The 17,654-nt window shown below is 32.8% G+C and overlaps 2 protein-coding genes across 3 annotated transcripts; one reads left to right on the forward strand and one right to left on the reverse strand.

The window, feature by feature from the left end:
- The first annotated feature begins 900 nt into the window (after window positions 1–900).
- On the forward strand, window positions 901–14,154 carry hyd (E3 ubiquitin-protein ligase hyd). Its single transcript, XM_015328247.2, is given in 24 exon segments — window positions 901–1,319; window positions 2,071–2,271; window positions 2,374–2,695; window positions 2,792–3,003; window positions 3,087–3,250; window positions 3,344–3,543; window positions 3,627–3,895; window positions 3,982–4,136; window positions 4,238–7,096; window positions 7,159–7,567; window positions 7,644–7,992; window positions 8,080–8,419; window positions 8,678–8,910; window positions 9,048–9,542; window positions 9,633–9,866; window positions 9,968–10,336; window positions 10,497–10,682; window positions 11,176–11,298; window positions 11,387–11,596; window positions 11,684–11,897; window positions 11,900–12,041; window positions 12,142–12,348; window positions 12,420–12,798; window positions 12,998–14,154. Coding segments are annotated over 24 exon segments (8,547 nt in total). The 5' UTR covers window positions 901–1,257; the 3' UTR covers window positions 13,211–14,154.
- Window positions 13,676–17,654, reverse strand: LOC107070250 (uncharacterized). Of its 2 annotated transcripts, XM_089170433.1 has the most exons (4): window positions 15,313–17,654; window positions 15,168–15,219; window positions 14,871–15,074; window positions 13,676–14,671 (listed from the first exon to the last, which is right to left on the reverse strand). In XM_089170433.1, exons 1-3 carry the CDS (start codon window positions 17,202–17,204, stop codon window positions 14,871–14,873), a joined length of 2,148 nt encoding a protein of 715 aa, XP_089026559.1. In that variant the 5' UTR covers window positions 17,205–17,654; the 3' UTR covers window positions 13,676–14,671. The 2 variants fall into 2 exon arrangements, with proteins under 2 accessions (XP_089026559.1, XP_015183760.2); XM_015328274.2 differs by lacking the exon at window positions 13,676–14,671 and having other exon boundaries at window positions 14,758–15,074.

Below are 17,654 nucleotides of genomic sequence, written 5' to 3' on the forward strand. Positions count from 1 at the left end.
TTTTAAAATGTTCATTTTTTGTTTTTTTTTGTTTTTTTATACAATTGGAAATTTTTCTTTTCCAATGCTATTATATGCAGTCATCTTTATCGTTAATTATTATGTATTACCCACTTACCTATGTATATACACTTTTTTTAATAATTTCATCTAATAAGTCTTAGTACTTTATAGAAATTTCTATTCTTTTTTAATATATTATTATTTTTTGATAGAAGTTTTTTTAAATCATCTATTTATCGTAAATTGTCATTTTTGAATATTATTATATCCACCAATCAATGGTCTCGTTCTATTCTAATTCTCTTTTTGATTGGTTAATGAAAACCATTGAACATGCAACAATGTAATCAGTTATTCTAAATATATTTTTTTATATAAATATCTTTTTAAATTTTCATATTAAATATAAATAAATTTGAACAAAATAATATATTTTAAAATTGTATTTAAAATATATTGTAAAAAATTAACTTATTTCATTTCTCGAAAGATGACAACCAATAGGAATGCAAGTATTTACTAATCAAAAAAGAAACTACGTTTCGTTTGGATACTTTGTACTTTTGTCAAAATGATCATATATTAGTATAATTCTAATCAACATTTATCTATAATAAAGTTACAAGATTAATTTTTCAATTAGTATTACTATATCCATTAGTTTATAGTAGTAAAGTTAATTATATTTTTTGGAAATTTTTTATCTCTAGTAAATAATAAAAATAAGCTTATTTGTCTAGTAAAATATGATAGTATAGATAAAATAAATACTTTTGAAAATACTTATATTATTAATAATCACGAATTGTGAATAATAAACAGTTATCGGTATAATGAATATTATTAAATAAGTTTTTCTAGTGTTTTCTATCGTGTGACGTCACGTCAAATCGATGTAATCGTGCATTTCTTATCGTAACGTCGTAATCATCGGAGTATTCTATACGTGTGGAGATTTTACACAGTTATATTCGCATTAAATAATAAACAATTTTTTATTCGTAAATAAAAAGACAAAAAGTAAAGTAATAATATTTCGTCGATTTTACCAAAAGTAATATCGTATCAGATAATCTTCAGTGTATTTGTGAATACATCGAGAGATAGTGCCGCCATATTACTTTTAAGAACGCAGAACTGGATGTTTCCGAAGGAGACATGGCTGAAGAAAATCGTTTAGCTTGTGTAGTGAAATTCTGTGTAAACGTGCTTTAAGATACTTTTCGGTTAGAAAAGAGTGCACAATAAGCAAAGATGACTTCGATACACTTTGTCGTTCATCCTTTACCGGGAACTGATGATCAACTTAATGATAGGTGAATATTCCTTATGCTGTAGTGGATGTATCTACTTCTCGGAATGTCTGCTGACTATTCTATCATGGCATATTAATTCGTATTCGTTCGTTTTTTTATTCCTTATCAAATTATATCCTAATCATTAAGTTTTCACGTTTTTTTTTCATTTCTATAATCATTAATCGAATGAAAATGTTTCATCCTTATTTTTCTTTACAGATTTGCTCATTTTGAGTATCGAATTGTTCTAAACCTATTCATTATGAAGACATTAAAGAGAAATTGAACAATACGTTAATAAGCACCATTACTTATCTAATTTCTCGTTATCTCGTTTCGCTTCAATTTAATTTCATACTTTTCTTATTAAATGACTTACAATAATATAGTTTGACGTTGTCATTATTCATAATGGATTGCACTAAATTAGCACATATTTCGGGAAATTTCTAATACTTAATATATTTATGAAACATACATTCTTTATCATATTGATAATATATATTTTTATAAAAAAAAACTAATGAATATTTTATTATCCTAATTTCTAATGATACTACTGACTAATTAATTATTCTAAAATATTTATTACATACATTAGGTTTATTCACATGAAATTATCATATAATGCTCACATTTACAATTTAATTGATTATTTTTCTTAATTAGTTAAAATCATAACAAGGTTATATAAAATTAAAGTGTATATATATATCATACAGTTATACACTCATTTTATATTAATTTCAATGATTATTTTTTATTTAAGGCTTAAGGAAGTTGCAGAGAAGATCAATAGATACGGTTATGTTACCCCACCTGCATTTAATGGATTAAAAGTTCCAATCAAGCGTATTGTCATTGGTCCGACTCATATAGCCTTACTTACAGAAGACAATAGAATCTGTCGTGTCGCATTTACAGTATTGTCTGATCGACTGGACTTAAGTAAAACTGAACCGAACAGAAAGTATGTATCGTGTTATTATATATTTAAAGAATTAGATGAATTATTTAATATAAAATGAACTCTTTTTGAAACTGATATTCTGTACACATTATGCTATTTCAGTACAACTAAAAACCATGTTGGCAATTCGAATTCCACTCCTAGTGGTAGTGGAAACAGTGGAAGTGGTAGCAGAGCAGGTATCTCACGATCAAGGGCAAGGATTATGAGAAGCAGTTCTGCCATTCGGGGTGGTAGTAATAGTGGAAGTAGCGGTAGCAGTGGAAGAATAGGACCTCCTGGAGTGATCATGGGAAGTGGAAGTGGTAACAGTTCACGTCCTATTGCTTCAGTTCCTGCTCCATTTGTACCGGAAGATCTAATATCTCAAGCTCAAGTAGTATTGCAAGGAAAAAGTCGCAATTTAATTATCAGAGAATTGCAGGTTATTTATTTGACTATTTAATTATCAATAATCTTATGTATCAATTAAATTAAATTATATAAATGACATGTTTGTTTTTTTGCTTTTTTTTTACAGCGTACTAATTTAGATGTGAACTTAGCTGTGAATAATCTATTGTCACGTGATGATGAAGAAGGGGATGATGCAGATGATGCAGCAGATAGTTATGTACCAGAAGATCTTATCTCTTTATTAGATGGAGGCTTTAGTAATAATGATCATTCTGTTATAATCGATGCAGACTCTATGTTTTCTGAAGATATGTTTGGATATGCAGGCATACGACAGTAATAAATTCATTAGAATTCTAATTCAATTGATATATAGATATTAAAAAGTAGATATTTAGTTGATATTATATTTTTTGCAGCCGTGGAAGTTCTTCTAGAAGACTTGGTAATGACAGAGAAGGAGAACGATCATCTGAACGTGATAGAGACCGTGATAGTTTTAGCAGATGGAGGGATCGTCAATATTACGGACCACGACGTTGGTTAGAAACTGCTCTGAAAGATTCTTGGGAGAAAGATCCTGGTAAATATATTTTGATAGGCATATATACACTAGGTTTTAAATGTTGATAGATAAATGTATACAAATAATTTTGATTTCATTTTGTATTTATAGAAAACAAGAAAAAAGAATTAGCTTCTTTAAGTCCTTTATGGATATCAGAAGAACTTGAGTGGTGGCACGAACGTAGTAATGAAACTGCTCCACGTTTTGTTCAAATTGCTGCTCTCTACAGCGAATTAATAGCTGTTTCCACTTCTGGACAATTGTACCAATGGAAATGGTCTGATCCAGAACCTTACAAACATGTAGAGGTACCTATAATTGTATATACACGTATTAATTTATAAGTTATGCAAAGAAACACGATACAAATAATATAATTTTCCATTTTTAGAATCCAAATGTTCATCATCCGAAAACTATACCATTAGCATTATTAACAGAAAAAATAGTTAATATCTCAGCAACAGCAATTCGCTGTTCTGTTAGCACAGAAAGTGGCAAGGTAGCTACTTGGTTAGACGAACTTTTGGGTCATGTTGCTTCTCGTTTGGAACATCCAGCACAAGCTTTTACTGAATTTACATTGGATAAAATTGTATCACTTCATACGTGTGCTTTATATACTGTAGCAAAACTTGAAAGTGGTGCATTGTATTGGTGGTTAGTATCATTATACGTTTTGTAAATAATTATTTAATTTATTACAAAATTACAATTAACTATTTATTTCTATTTTTTGTAAATAGGGGAGTTTTGCCATTTTCTCAACGTAAAAAGTTATGGGAGAAATATAAAGCAAAATCACGCAAACATAGACCATCTGCAGTGGTATCAAATGACATTAGTTACGGTACACATGTCTGCATGAAAAATAGTCCGATGTATCAACCTGGTGCAATAGGTAAATTATTTTATTAATAGTTTTTTTTTTTTTTTTTTGATAATAGAATCGATATAATATATATTATATATTTTCATAAAATATGTTTTTCTCTTTTCTAGGATTTACAATAGCTAACGGAGTACCAAAAGTAGGACAACTATTAACAGCTGCTTGGAGCTTAGATGTCATTTGCAGATTTAAAATCTTACCTGCTGGATCACATTTACCTAATACAAATTTTGATAAACGTGAATCAAATGGAAATGGAAATGCCTCTATAAATAAGTCAAATCATAAAGAAACAGCTGATCGTCTTGATATGCCACCACCTCCTTCTCCTGCTTCTAGCACATGTAGCGATACTGGTAGCATTACAACGAGTCATAAGAGACAGAAACGTTTAACCCCTAGAAGTGAAGGAGAACCCGAGCGAAAGGATGAAGAAGATTGGCAGTTAAAAGATGTGATATTTGTAGAAGATGTTAAAACCGTTCCTATCGGGAAAGTCATTAAAGTCGACGGTTGTTACGTAGCAGTTAAGTTCTTTTCAAAAGATTCAAAGGAAAAGGAGAAAGAAACTAAAGAGAAAGATTTCAGTACATCTGATTTTAAAGATTTGACAGCTGAGGAATTGATCAAATTATTAGCAGACTGTAGACTACTAAGGAAAGATGAATTACAAGTTATTAAATCGTCGATGAATCCAAGAGCACCCGATTGTTTCCAACGTACACCTAGAAGAGTCAATATAGTCGAGGGCTCAAGTGACAATCTTTTAACTATTGCAACAGACGGACAGGGAATTCATGGGATATTAAAAAATGGAAATAAATTGAGCTATGTTGTATATAATTTAAGTACAGGTAGATATGTCCAAGATTGCTATATTCCTTCAGATATTAATGCTTTCTTAGGATTGCAGCCTCAAAATATTAATTTAACTAGTGCTGGAGAAAATATTGAATGTTCCATGATACTTAGAGATGGAAATAATACAATTTATCCAATAGCAAAAGATTGTGCTGATGCCATTCGAGATCCAAATTGGTTAGACTTACTTCCAGTAGTTTGCATTGGAACATCAACTATTCCAATACCAAATTGCTCGAATTCAATACATCTGAAAAATCAAGTTGCAGTCATTGCATTGGCGTTTGACAATCTTCTACTAATGTCACGTATACTGAGATGCGACTATGATAGTGTTAAACAAGTATTTTGTAATTTAGAACAAGATGTGAAGGGTAATGCGGCTCAAATTCAATCAATACTATTAGAACGATGTGATGGTAATCGTAATATTCTTCATGCTTGTGTTACTATGTGTGCACCAACTTCTAACAAAAAAAGTGAAAAAGAATTTGGTTATGCAATGGTACCAAATCCAGATAATACCTCAGCGCCTATCGAAGAACCAATACCAACTTTGAGTTGGCCACCTGAGGCATTTGACAACACATCTGGAGAAGAAGACAGTTTACTTAGTATAGGTGCTGCTAGTATATCTATGATGAATAAACCTAATATAGGAGCAGCATCCAATAATACGTATATTGTAGATTCCAATGAAAGGAAGAATAATGCGATACTAATACTGAAGTACATGTGTGAAAACAATGTATTAGCACCTCACTTGAAAGAATTACTTACAGCAAAGGATGCTCAAGGACAAACTCCGTTAATGCTTGCAGTGTCTGTTCGTGCATATCACGCAGCTTTAATTTTATTAGACACCATTCAAAAAGTTGGTAGAGATTCCAAGGAATGTTCGGCAATGATTCTACCTCCCGATGCTAATCCGGATTTATCTCCTCTATTCGTGACTTGCTGTAACGACACTTGTAGCTTTACATGGACTGGCGCAGATCATATCAATCAAGATATATTTGAATGTAGAACTTGTGGTTTAACAGGATCTTTATGCTGTTGCACCGAATGTGCTCGTGTTTGCCACAGAGGACACGACTGCAAACTTAAAAGAACATCACCAACTGCATATTGCGATTGTTGGGAAAAATGTAAATGTCGTGCACTTATAGCTGGTTATCAAGTTGCACGTTATGATCTCTTATGTCGACTCGTGGTCAATACTGATCTAGCTACTAAAATCAATTCAAGAGGAGAATGCATTTTATTATTTTTGGCTCAGACGGTTGGAAGGCAGTTTATAGAACAACGCCAATTTAGACCAGCAACTCGACCTAGATCAACATCTGCAAGTCGTAAAGCACCATCTTCAGATGGATTAGGTGCTGATTCTGACATGCCCGATCATGATTTAGAACCACCTCGTTTTAGTCGAAATGCTCTCGAAAGATTGCTAAATGACTGGTCAGCAGTTCAGTGTATGATTATGTCAGGAGTATCAGAAAATGGGAATGAACAACTGTTCGGAGATCAAGGGCAATTATGTCGTCAAAGTGGCACAGCATTACTAGATAAATTTACCCATTTGTTACTTGTTAAATGCAGTTCAGAAATGCTTGATATTTTACTTATTACTCTTATAAGAGAATTGCATAATGAGACAATACCTGGACGACAAGAAGAAGCTAACAATGTTGCTCGACGATTTGTAAGATCTGTAGCTCGAATATTCGTAATATTTACTATCGAAATGGCACCTAATACAGCAAAAAGAAAAAGTGCAAGTCAAGCGTCTCAACCATTAATGAAATGTCGTAAAGTATTTCAAGCCTTAATCAAATTGGCAATTGAAGAATTATGTGAAACTGCAGATTCATTAATAGCTCCAGTAAGATTAGGCGTAGCACGTCCAACAGCACCATTTACGTTAACAAGTTCTGCTGTGGAAGTAATAAATGGATCTGAGGAATTGTTTTCTATAGAACCATTAATACCTCACAGTGGGGTGAGTTCTCAAACATTAGATGGTGGTTTACAAACGCAACAAGTAAATAATAATATAACTATTGCAAGAGATGTATCTGCAATGGATGAAGTTGAAGGTGGAGAGGGTAAGTAATATTTATATTATGATATAATTATAATATAATTAATATCAATTTCTTATTTAAAGATGTCCATATGGATATGGATGGAGACATAAGTGAACATGACGAACCAGGTGTTTCCGGTACAGTTGCTGGCCAGCCGCTCGGTGAAGTCGATAGCAATGCAGGTGGTGTTGGAGAAGAACAAGCAGGAGAAGGAGAATCTGACACAGAATTAGACCTTTTAGCTGAAGCCGAAACTGAATCTGATTCGGACGATAATCATAGTAATCAAGATGCAGCCTCTGCTCAACGAAGTGTACAAACTGGAGCTACTGCAGGCTCTGACGGTGGCATGGGCTCAATATTACTATTTCCTGAAGATGAATCTGGTGAATCTAGTCAACAAGAAGATGATGAAAGTGAAGCAGGAGAAACAGACGAACAAGATAATGAAGATTTTCAAAATGGAGATGAACAATTGGAACGTAGAAGGTATAATAATATAATTTGTTATTGATAAATATCTTTAATTTATTTATATATAATATATAAATATTATTTATTGTAGTGGATCATCTGGTCATTTGCATCGTAACAATTTGGCACCTGTTTCTATGCAATGGGCTATTCGTAATCGTGAGTCAAGTACACGTACTGCAGGCTTACGAGTTACTGGTGGCAGTAACTTAGTTTTCATTGATCCTGTATCTCTGAGACGTACTACTGCTACATCTGCGGTTGCAGCTGCACAAGAACCTATAACTATGGGAACCACTGCAAGTTGTTTGGCACGAGCATTTGGAATTGTCATTCGACAAATTGCTGATCTATTAGTTATGATACAAGATTACAAAACATTAGCTCCTTCTTTACCACAACTAATGGAAATTACTCTTCAAGATGCCCTAAACTTACAGGTATTCATTTTATATACTATTCTGTGTGGATATTTTTCAAATGGTCTAATTTAATTATAAAATTAAATATTTGTCTTGTATTTGCAGTTATATTTAGAATCACATTTGAAACCTACATGGGATTGGCTTTTAACAGTTATGGATGCAACTGAAGCACAATTAAGATTTGGAGTGTCTTTGACTCGTAGTGCTGATCCAACACATCCTGAACATCCACTTAATAATGCTCCTTCACTTTCTGGCGGAAATTTTACTGGACTATTGAGTTCGGCGGCTCTTTCCTTGACATTACAAGGAAATGCAAGTCGAAATCAACGCAGTGGTATTGCAACAAGTTCCAATATTTCTGCTCCTCAAGCTTCGACAAGACTTACTGTTGGTTTTGCTGGTGTTAGTGAACCTGCTAGGAATAGCAGAGAACGTGAAGGTTTGTGTGAAGATATGTTCTTCCTATTGCTTTATATGTTTATATGCAATTTTGAATTTTCCGTAATATAGCTAAACATTGAGTTGATTTCATAACTTTCTATTTTACTCACATTAAACTGCCAGCTTAACCACCGAAGCTAGGAGCACAATTAATTTTTAAGTACAAACTTTGGGTTCCTAACAAAAAAAAAAAAAAAAAAACTAATGACACTTGATGATGTAAGAGAAACGACGAATAAATACATTTTGTTTACAGGTGGTGATTTGCATTCTGCTAGACGAGAGTTTTTGTCTTACTGTTTATCTTTGATGCGCGCTCATAATGGAGAACACAGAGACAGTTTACCAGTTTTAGATGTTTCCGCATTAAGACATGTAGCATATGTATTTGATGCTCTTGTATATTATATGCGTTGTCTTTCTGAACCATTAACATCAAGAGGTGAAACGCAAAAGGAATCTAATTACAACGCAACATGGAATGAACAAGTTTGTATACTAATTTGATGAATAATATTTCTCTTGACGATGTCATTAACATTTATCTATGATAGGCGTTTAATTGCGACAACTCATACACTTTTGGCGAAAAAAAAAGGTTACAATTTTCTTTGATTATTTTCTAGGATGAAAATGATAATGATGAAGGAGAGGAATACAATTCTCCAGCACCTAATGCATTAGAACCTGATTCTGTAGATTATCCAGATTTACTTCAAGTTTCCATGAATGGTTCTGGAAATAGTAATTCTACACCTAAAGGAAGAAAACATCCTTTCTTCCAAAGATCAGATTCTACCTTATGTCTTGGTTGCCCACCTCTCGATCCATTTGACACAGTTATGAGCGAGGCATTACCATTAGCTGATCAGCCGCATTTATTACAGCCACATTCAAGACGTGAGGATCTCTTTGGTATCCCACGACAACCAACAGGTACTGCCAATCAAAATCCTTTGGCAGGTTTACCTACAAGACTTGGACTCTCCGCACGTGGTGCAGACAATCAAAATAATATGTCATCTACATTTGGTCAAATTGTTCCTGGTCCTACATTCACTTCTACAGAAATAAGACGACCTTCTGCTTCTGCTGGAGATTCTGTATCAATGAAATATACTGTAATATTTTACTTCATCATTATTTATATATATATATATAATTATCAATACGTATATGTATTTTGATCATAAAATAATTATCTATTATAGGACAAACTTAAATTTCATCGTGCAACAGATGAAAGCCAAATGCCATTATCATCACCAATGCCACTATCATCAGCAATACCTTTTCCTGTGAACCAACTACTACAACAGCATATAGACAGGGCACCGATTATAGTATCAACCAGTAATCAAAATGATTCCGGAAATAGCAAGAGTACAAAAGATTTGTGTAAAACAAATAGAAGTGTTATAGTTAGAGCAGCTAGCAGTATGGTTGTAAGCAATTTATTTCATTAACATAATCTATTACTTTATCTATCATTCATCTATATATATATATATATCATTAACTGTCATTTAATTTTTATTTTACATAGGATAGTTTACACAAACTTAGTGCACCAGAAATACTGTTCATTCCATCGGTAGAAAATTCCGACGTTTCCGAAGAAGTCGATCCAGCCGTAACGAGTCAAGAAATTTCTGCCCACGAAACAGTAGTAACAAGTCCAGTGGAATCTACTAGAACTATCTTAAATATTGGGACAAATATTTCTCATAATATTCTATTAGGACGATGGAGATTATCATTGGATTTATTTGGTCGTGTTTTTATGGAGGATGTTGGTCTAGAAGCAGGATCAATTGTATCCGAACTTGGTGGTTTCTCTGTGAAAGAAGCTAAATTCCGTAGGAATATGGAAAAACTTAGAAATTCTCAACAAAAGGATATCACATTGTCAAAAGTAATTTTATCCTTGTGATTTATAATACATAGTAGTAGTATATCACAGTTTTTATATATCATACGATAACTTAAATATTTATTTCAACAACAACAAAAATTAATTTCAGAAAATAAATATAAGTATTAATATTTGTTCATTATTTGTTGTTGTTGTATAGATTGAACGTGACAGAACTCAATTACTGGTGCAAACGATGAAAGAATTGAATACACAATACAATTTGTATAATAAAAGAACTTCTAATTCTCCACCATTAGCAGTAAATCGAGTAAAAGTAACATTTAAAGATGAACCAGGTGAAGGATCAGGTGTTGCTAGAAGTTTTTATACTGCAATTGCTGAGGTTTGTGATAATGAATGTGTATTATGAAAGTATAGTGTGAAGGATTATTATTTCAAATTTATATTATTTATCTTAGATAATTTTGTCAAGCAATTTTATTTAACATTAGGTTTATGAAAATTGAAAAAACCATTTACATGTTTCTCTCTTATCTCTTGGTCTTAAAATAAGTTGTTATTATTATTATTATTTTTTTTTTTTAAACAAAAAACAATATGACGCATACTCGTAAAAATAGAAATATAAGAAATGTTTCATAAACCTAATGTTGAGAAATTAAATTAAGTACAGATGTAAAAAGATGACGAGTGGGAGATTGTAAATACTAAATGCACTTTATTTAATAATGCATATCTCATAATTGAATTTGGTTTAATTTTTCCAAATATTATTTTGTATTTATTAAGATATGCATAAATATTGAAAGTCATCGTATTTACAATATCCTACTCGTCTCAGAAAAATAATCCAATGTTCTGTTATCTTTTCTTAGGCCCTACTTGCAAACGAGAAGTTACCTAGTCTCGAAGCAGCCCAAGTTGGTTCTAAATACACACAGTATAACGTTTTACAAAAATTAAAAAGCAGAGATCGCGATCGTGATCTTAGAAGACAAGTATGTATAATATTTCAAATTAGATGCAAGTACGACGACGACTGTTCGATAAAAGAGCATTTCCTTAAAATTTGAAATTTTATTTAAGAATCCTAGATCATCCGGTAAGTGTCGTGAAACACGTAAAGCATTGTCTTTCGAAGCTCGTTCTTTTCATCCATCAAGTTCCGTGGAGGGAAATAATGCATCTGGATCTGGAAGTTCATCATCCAATACTCATCCTTTACCAGCCAGTCATCCTAACAATGAACATTTGACAGTGCATCAACAACAACTTGGTGATAGATTGTATCCTAAAGTTAGAATCTTTCTTAAAAACAAAATAAGATATTTACGTAAAAAGGATAATGTGATATTAAATTATGTATATATATACTCTGTTTAGGTACATGCATTACGACCTGCATTAGCAGAAAAAATAACTGGAATGTTACTCGAATTGTCTCCAGCACAATTATTAATGCTCTTAGCTTCAGAAGATGCTTTAAGACAAAAAGTGGAAGAAGCATTTGAATTGATTCATAGTCATAATCAAGACTTAACCAGCGAAGCACTTTTAGATCTTGATGTATTCAGTTTAACTGAACGTTGTGCAGCTAATAAAAAAAATTAGAAACTAATATAATGGATGACGGAGAAGATAATGCTCCTCTTTTCTATTCACCCGATAAAAGAGGTTTTTATACACCTAGACAAGGTAGAGCCAGTTTTGAACGATTAAATGCTTTCAGGAACGTAGGCAGGTAAGTTTATCATTTATCAAACATTTATCTCGTTATTAGAATATTATCAATGTAGCTAATGTATTAATCGTTTCATTTCATTTCTATTTTTGTTTAATAGATTAATAGGCTTATGTCTATTACAAAACGAGTTGTGTCCAATATTTTTAAATCGTCACGTTATTAAATATATATTATCAAGGCCAATACGTTTTCATGATCTTGCCTTTTTCGATTCTGTGATTTATGAAAGTTTGAGACAACTCGTCATTGATGCTGAAACTAAGGATAGTAACAGTTTATTCTCTGCACTGGATCTTACTTTTAGGTAAATTACAAAAAAAATTGTCCAATCATTGATTTAATTTAATCTTGGTTTCCTTTTTCTTTTTCCTTTAGCATTGATTTATGTCCTGAAGAAGGTGGTGGTTCAATCGAACTTATAACAAGCGGTCGTGACATAGAAGTTACAGCTAGCAATGTATATGATTACGTACGAAAATATGCAGAAGTACGTATGATAAAAGTACAAGAGAAGGCGTTGCATACAATGCGAGAAGGAGTATTCGATGTTCTTCCCGAAGGAGCATTGGATGGTTTAACATCTGAAGATTTAAGACTGCTTTTAAACGGAGTCGGTGATATTAATGTATCAGTTTTGATATCGTACACATCATTTAACGACGAATCTGGAGAAGCTACAGAGAAATTAGTAAAGTTTAAGAGATGGTTATGGTCAATTGTAGAAAAAATGTCACACGTTGAACGACAGGATTTGGTAATCATTTTTGTTCAAATATTATGTGTCGCATAAACATGAAATAATTATGTATATATACATGTATATAGTCAAATTGTGGTCACAAGGAAAGAAATGAATATTTTGATTTGTTTTTAATGATAACATTTTTTTGTTTTTGTTGAAATGATTTAAAAGATGTTTATTTTATTTTTGATTTGTTTTTTTGTTTTTTTAGGTATATTTTTGGACAGGATCTCCTGCATTACCAGCAAGCGAAGATGGTTTTCAACCAATGCCAAGTGTCACGATTCGACCAGCCGACGATGCCCATCTACCAACTGCAAATACATGTATTTCTCGCCTATACGTTCCACTGTACAGCTCTCGTCATGTTCTACGCCATAAGCTACTTCTTGCTATCAAAACAAAGAACTTCGGATTTGTATGAATTTGTCAAGTGATCATCGCTTGTCTCTCCTCCTTCCCCTTAAAAAAAAAAACCCCCACATTACTGATATTGACATAAGAAAAGATGGTTATGTGTTGTTGTCCTTTTTTTTTGTCTTTCTTTCTTTCTTTCTTTCATAGAAAAATTTATAACATTTATAAATTTATAAGGTGTATTTATGAATTATAATTTTCCCCTTATCATAAAGCGGTCTTTGTCTCTCTCTCTCTCTTGATAAGGATTTATGTTAAAAGTGTCATATTTAGTCTTTATAGTGGTCCAATAAACTTTCCCAAAATTATGTTGTGCTAATCAATCAAGTAACCTGTATTTTCAAAGAAGTCATTTTCACATTCTATAAGCTCTATGTATAATTATATTAACATTACATTTACTTAAATCGTGTAATATAAATCTTTTGGCTCTCATTATCACGTTATAATTTTCTCTTTTTTTCTTTCTCTCTCTCTCTCTCTCTCTCTCTCTCTCTCTCTCTCTCTCTGCTTTTGACGACAAAAGCAACGTTTGAAGACTTTTTAAGAAATTCTAATGATCGATACAATGAAAAAATTTTTTTTTTTATTAGGCTCATATAAGATGTAACATAAAATGACAAAATATTGCGAGTTTTCAGATGCACACCATAAGAGTTTCTTGGACACTTTGTTTGTTGTTAAATATATATATATATATTACATATCAGTTTAAGAAAAAAAAAATTAACGAGACTATGACACGAGTATCGAAATATAATAAACTATACGATTTGACATCCATGGTACTTAAAATTGAAAGTGTCGTGCCAAGATTTAGCTTCTTACAAAAATGCAATGTAAAAATTAATTAGATAACTAAAATATGTAATAGGAACAATACTTTCAAATGCTTTTTTGGCATTATAATCTTTAACAAAAAAAAAAAAAAAAAAAAAAAAATATACAGAACACGTACAACACGGTACTACAAGATCCCTCAAATGTGATGTAAACCAAATTATTAATATTTTCTTTTTATTTTATCGACATAATTTTCGTTTTTAATCAACGTAATTTCGTTACTTAAATCTTAACAATAATCCAAATGATGGAAAATTTAGTTAGTTTGTTTGTTTTTTTTCTTCTTCTTTTTTTTTTTTTTTTTTTTAAACTATTACATTGACATGATCATCCAAATTAGCCGAATATTAAAATAATATTAAGGATGTCTCTAGCTGCCTATTTTGTATCGTTAAATATCTTCTTTTTAACACGTTCAAAATCTTCAATTCTATCGTAAAACAATATCAACTCTGGTTATGTATGCTGTTTTTAGTCCTGGCATGCATTTTTTTCATATACGTCTTTGCTTGTGTCTAGGATCGCAACAATGTTTTTTTTTCTTTTTTTTTTTTTTCCAAAACGGTTGACCATTTTGAAAGAAAAATTCAATGTACAGTTTTAAATATATTTCCTAATCAATAAACTGAAATAGTAAAAAATAATCTATTATCTTTAATTTAATTAAAAAAAAAAAAAAAAAAAAAAAAAAATAAGACTAATGCTAATATGTATAATATAATAAATCTCATTATTTATAAATTTCTAAAAATCGTAAAGTTATATACAATAATTATATTATGTTCTTGACAAAGTATTGATAGAAACTTATGTACAATGGTTACCTATTGACCACTTCCTGAACTGTTTTGGGGTAATTTTGCTGTTGTTTGACTTAATTGAGCCAATGTTTCTGGAGTAGCATGTGCTTTTAAGATTGAATTTTCAGCTTCCAATTGATTAATACGGTCCATAAGTTCTGCGATTTTTTCTTTTAATACCTCAACTTCTTCTCGTACAGCAAACATCAAATGACTTTTTACCAGATCCTGTAAATGAGTAAATAGGAATATTATATTGTTACTTTTAATATTTATTCCAAATTATATATTGTGTTGTTTTAATTAGGAAAATTTAATTACCATAGCTTGTTCAATTTTATTATCAATCGCTACTGCACCTGTTCCTGACACGCTGTAACAAAATTTAATGATTTATTGCAAAAGTAAACATTTAATGTATTAATTTGTAATTATACATTAAATTAAAATAGATAAATATACAAACCTTTCACTATCTTCAAGGGTATGATGTTCATCGCTTCCTTGTGTAACTTCGGTTAAAGATTCCAAGAGAGTAGCATCAGCTGATTGTGCTGCAGCAGTAGTTACAATGCCTGAAATAGAGTCCTGCTCTGGATCAGGTTGATGAAACGTTATAGTCCCTTGCTGCATTCCTGCCACAACATTTTGACAAGCAGCTGACACTTGAGCCATTTGCACTTGAGTATTGCTACCAGAGGATTGCGTTTGCATTTGTGTTGGTGGTATAACTTGAGACTGTACCGGTGGTCCTGGTGCATGAATAGTTGAGGAAGATTGTTGTGTACCTGTTTGAGGAACTTTATGTATACTTTGAATGCCCTGCATTCCTTGAACGGCAGTTAGTGGCTCGGAAATCTGAGTCATTGGTTTTTGTGTCTGCAATGGCTGTTGAGGCTGTTGCTGTTGTTGCTGTGGAGGGTGTTGCGATTGCTGTTGCTGTTGTTGTTGCTGCTGTTGTTGTTGTTGTTGTTGTTGTTGTTGTTGCTGAGGTGGATGCTGCGATTGTTGTTGTTGCTGTTGCTGCTGTTGTTGGGATGGATGTTGGGTAACAAGTATATTTGATGCTTGAGAAGTTGGAACATTAGTTTGCTGTACCGATGAAGGACAAACAGTTTGTCCAGGTAAAGATTGATTTTGCGTGCTAACTCCCAGATATGGATCTTCTTTTGAATGAGTCATATTTTGTTGAGTCGGAACACTATTACTACTAGTTTGAGTTATAATAGGTATAGAACCTTGAGGCATACTCTGAGGTTGTCCAAGATTATTTGGATGCGTAGGTTGTAAATTAGATGGCAACGTAGATCCCTGTCCTTGTTGTTGAGAAGCTAACTGTTGCGCGGATGACTGAAAATATTGAGGAATTTGCGAAGGTGGTTGAACATTTGGTTGCGTGGGATTATGCTGTACAGTAGGGGGAATAGAACTGTTTACTGCATAATTTGAACTTGTAACTGAACTATTGTTCGGTACACCAATCGATGACTGCACATCAGGATGAGAGTGAACTGTTCCATTGACGTCAAGATTAATGCTCTTATCGTCAGATACAACAGATTGTTTAGATGCATCTGGAATTACAATTCCACTATCTGTAACCCCATAAGATATGCACACCTCATTTGGATCGGAAACTTTAGGGGTACCAATAGCTGTAGGTTGATTTACCGATGTATGATCCAAATAATCCATGCAGGTCCATCTACCTCTTTTGAATGGTTCAGTACTTTCAATTTTGACTACTTTAAAACGTTCATTTCTCCCATGTGAATGTACCTCTCGTAAATCAGAATCTTGTTTAGCATTACTCGACAGTAAATTAATAATATTGTTGTCGGTAACAGATGTAATGTCTAATGTGTTGATATTGCTATCGTTAACAGAATTGTTCACACTGTTTCCTTCTGACGGTACAATGGCCAGTCCATATTGTGAACTGGTAGGAATCACCGGAGCAGTACTGAGTGCAGCATTACTGGTGTTGAAAAATACGTCCTCCTTAGAGAAGGTATCTTCCGAATAACTAGGCGTCTCGATATCAATATCGGTAATACGCGAATGTTCCACAGAATTATCTTCTGTGTGGGATTCATCCAAATCGTCATTGGAATCTTCGCCGGCATCGTTGCTCATACGACAACCGACTGTAACACTTGTAATTTGAAAAGACGACGTCTTTTTTCTACACTGGTTACTACTGGTCACGTTGCTTGAGGTGGTCAAGCTAACCGGCTGGTGTAGTTTATCAGGCTCTCCTAACCGAATCGTTTCCGTAGTCGTACGATGCACCGGATTAGATATCTTTCTACTACCATCCGAGAGTTTATGCGATTTCCTGTGTACATTATCTGCCATTATTATAGGAACTTAGCATTCGAGAGCCACGATCTTTGCACTCGTTCTCCTCTCGCATGTTAAAACCAACATTGCTGCATGCCGGTGTCCGTTCACTTCGATGACCAGTCGCGTAATCTGCGATCTTTACCGGACAAGCTTCAGGCAAGATCGCCCCAACTCTCGGCAAATATACGAAATAAAATCATGTTCTGAGATTGGTAAGGTGTTGACAGTTCACCATTTCTATCGCACGGGAATACAGTTCGTTCGCTCAAGTACCGTCCAATAGAAATGAAACTCGAACTGAGCAATACGAGCTCTTTATTCCTTCACGGTCAATTATAAGCCATTTGGTGTCATTCGTTTACATTACTATCTCGATACGATTTTCATTGTCCACATCCTTCCTGTTCTATTATAGTAAGTGAGCAGTTTAAAAATGGCTGCCAATTCACTCATACAATTGCC

This window comes from Polistes dominula, unplaced genomic scaffold, assembly GCF_049000335.1.
Source record: "Polistes dominula isolate Pdom_NZ unplaced genomic scaffold, Pdom_raw_medaka contig_15, whole genome shotgun sequence".
NCBI lineage: Eukaryota > Metazoa > Arthropoda > Insecta > Hymenoptera > Vespidae > Polistes > Polistes dominula.

Bases quoted from the DNA above. Each gene is read 5' to 3' on its own strand.
- LOC107070250 (XM_089170433.1), bottom strand. From the start codon at position 17,204: ATGGCAGATAATGTACACAGGAAATCGCATAAACTCTCGGATGGTAGT. The intron at 15,220-15,312 runs GTTTGTATATTT...ATTTTGTTACAG, and splicing joins ACCCTTGAAGATAGTGAAAG to CGTGTCAGGAACAGGTGCAG. The intron at 15,075-15,167 runs GTAATTAAATTT...ACTCATTTACAG, and splicing joins ATAAAATTGAACAAGCTATG to GATCTGGTAAAAAGTCATTT.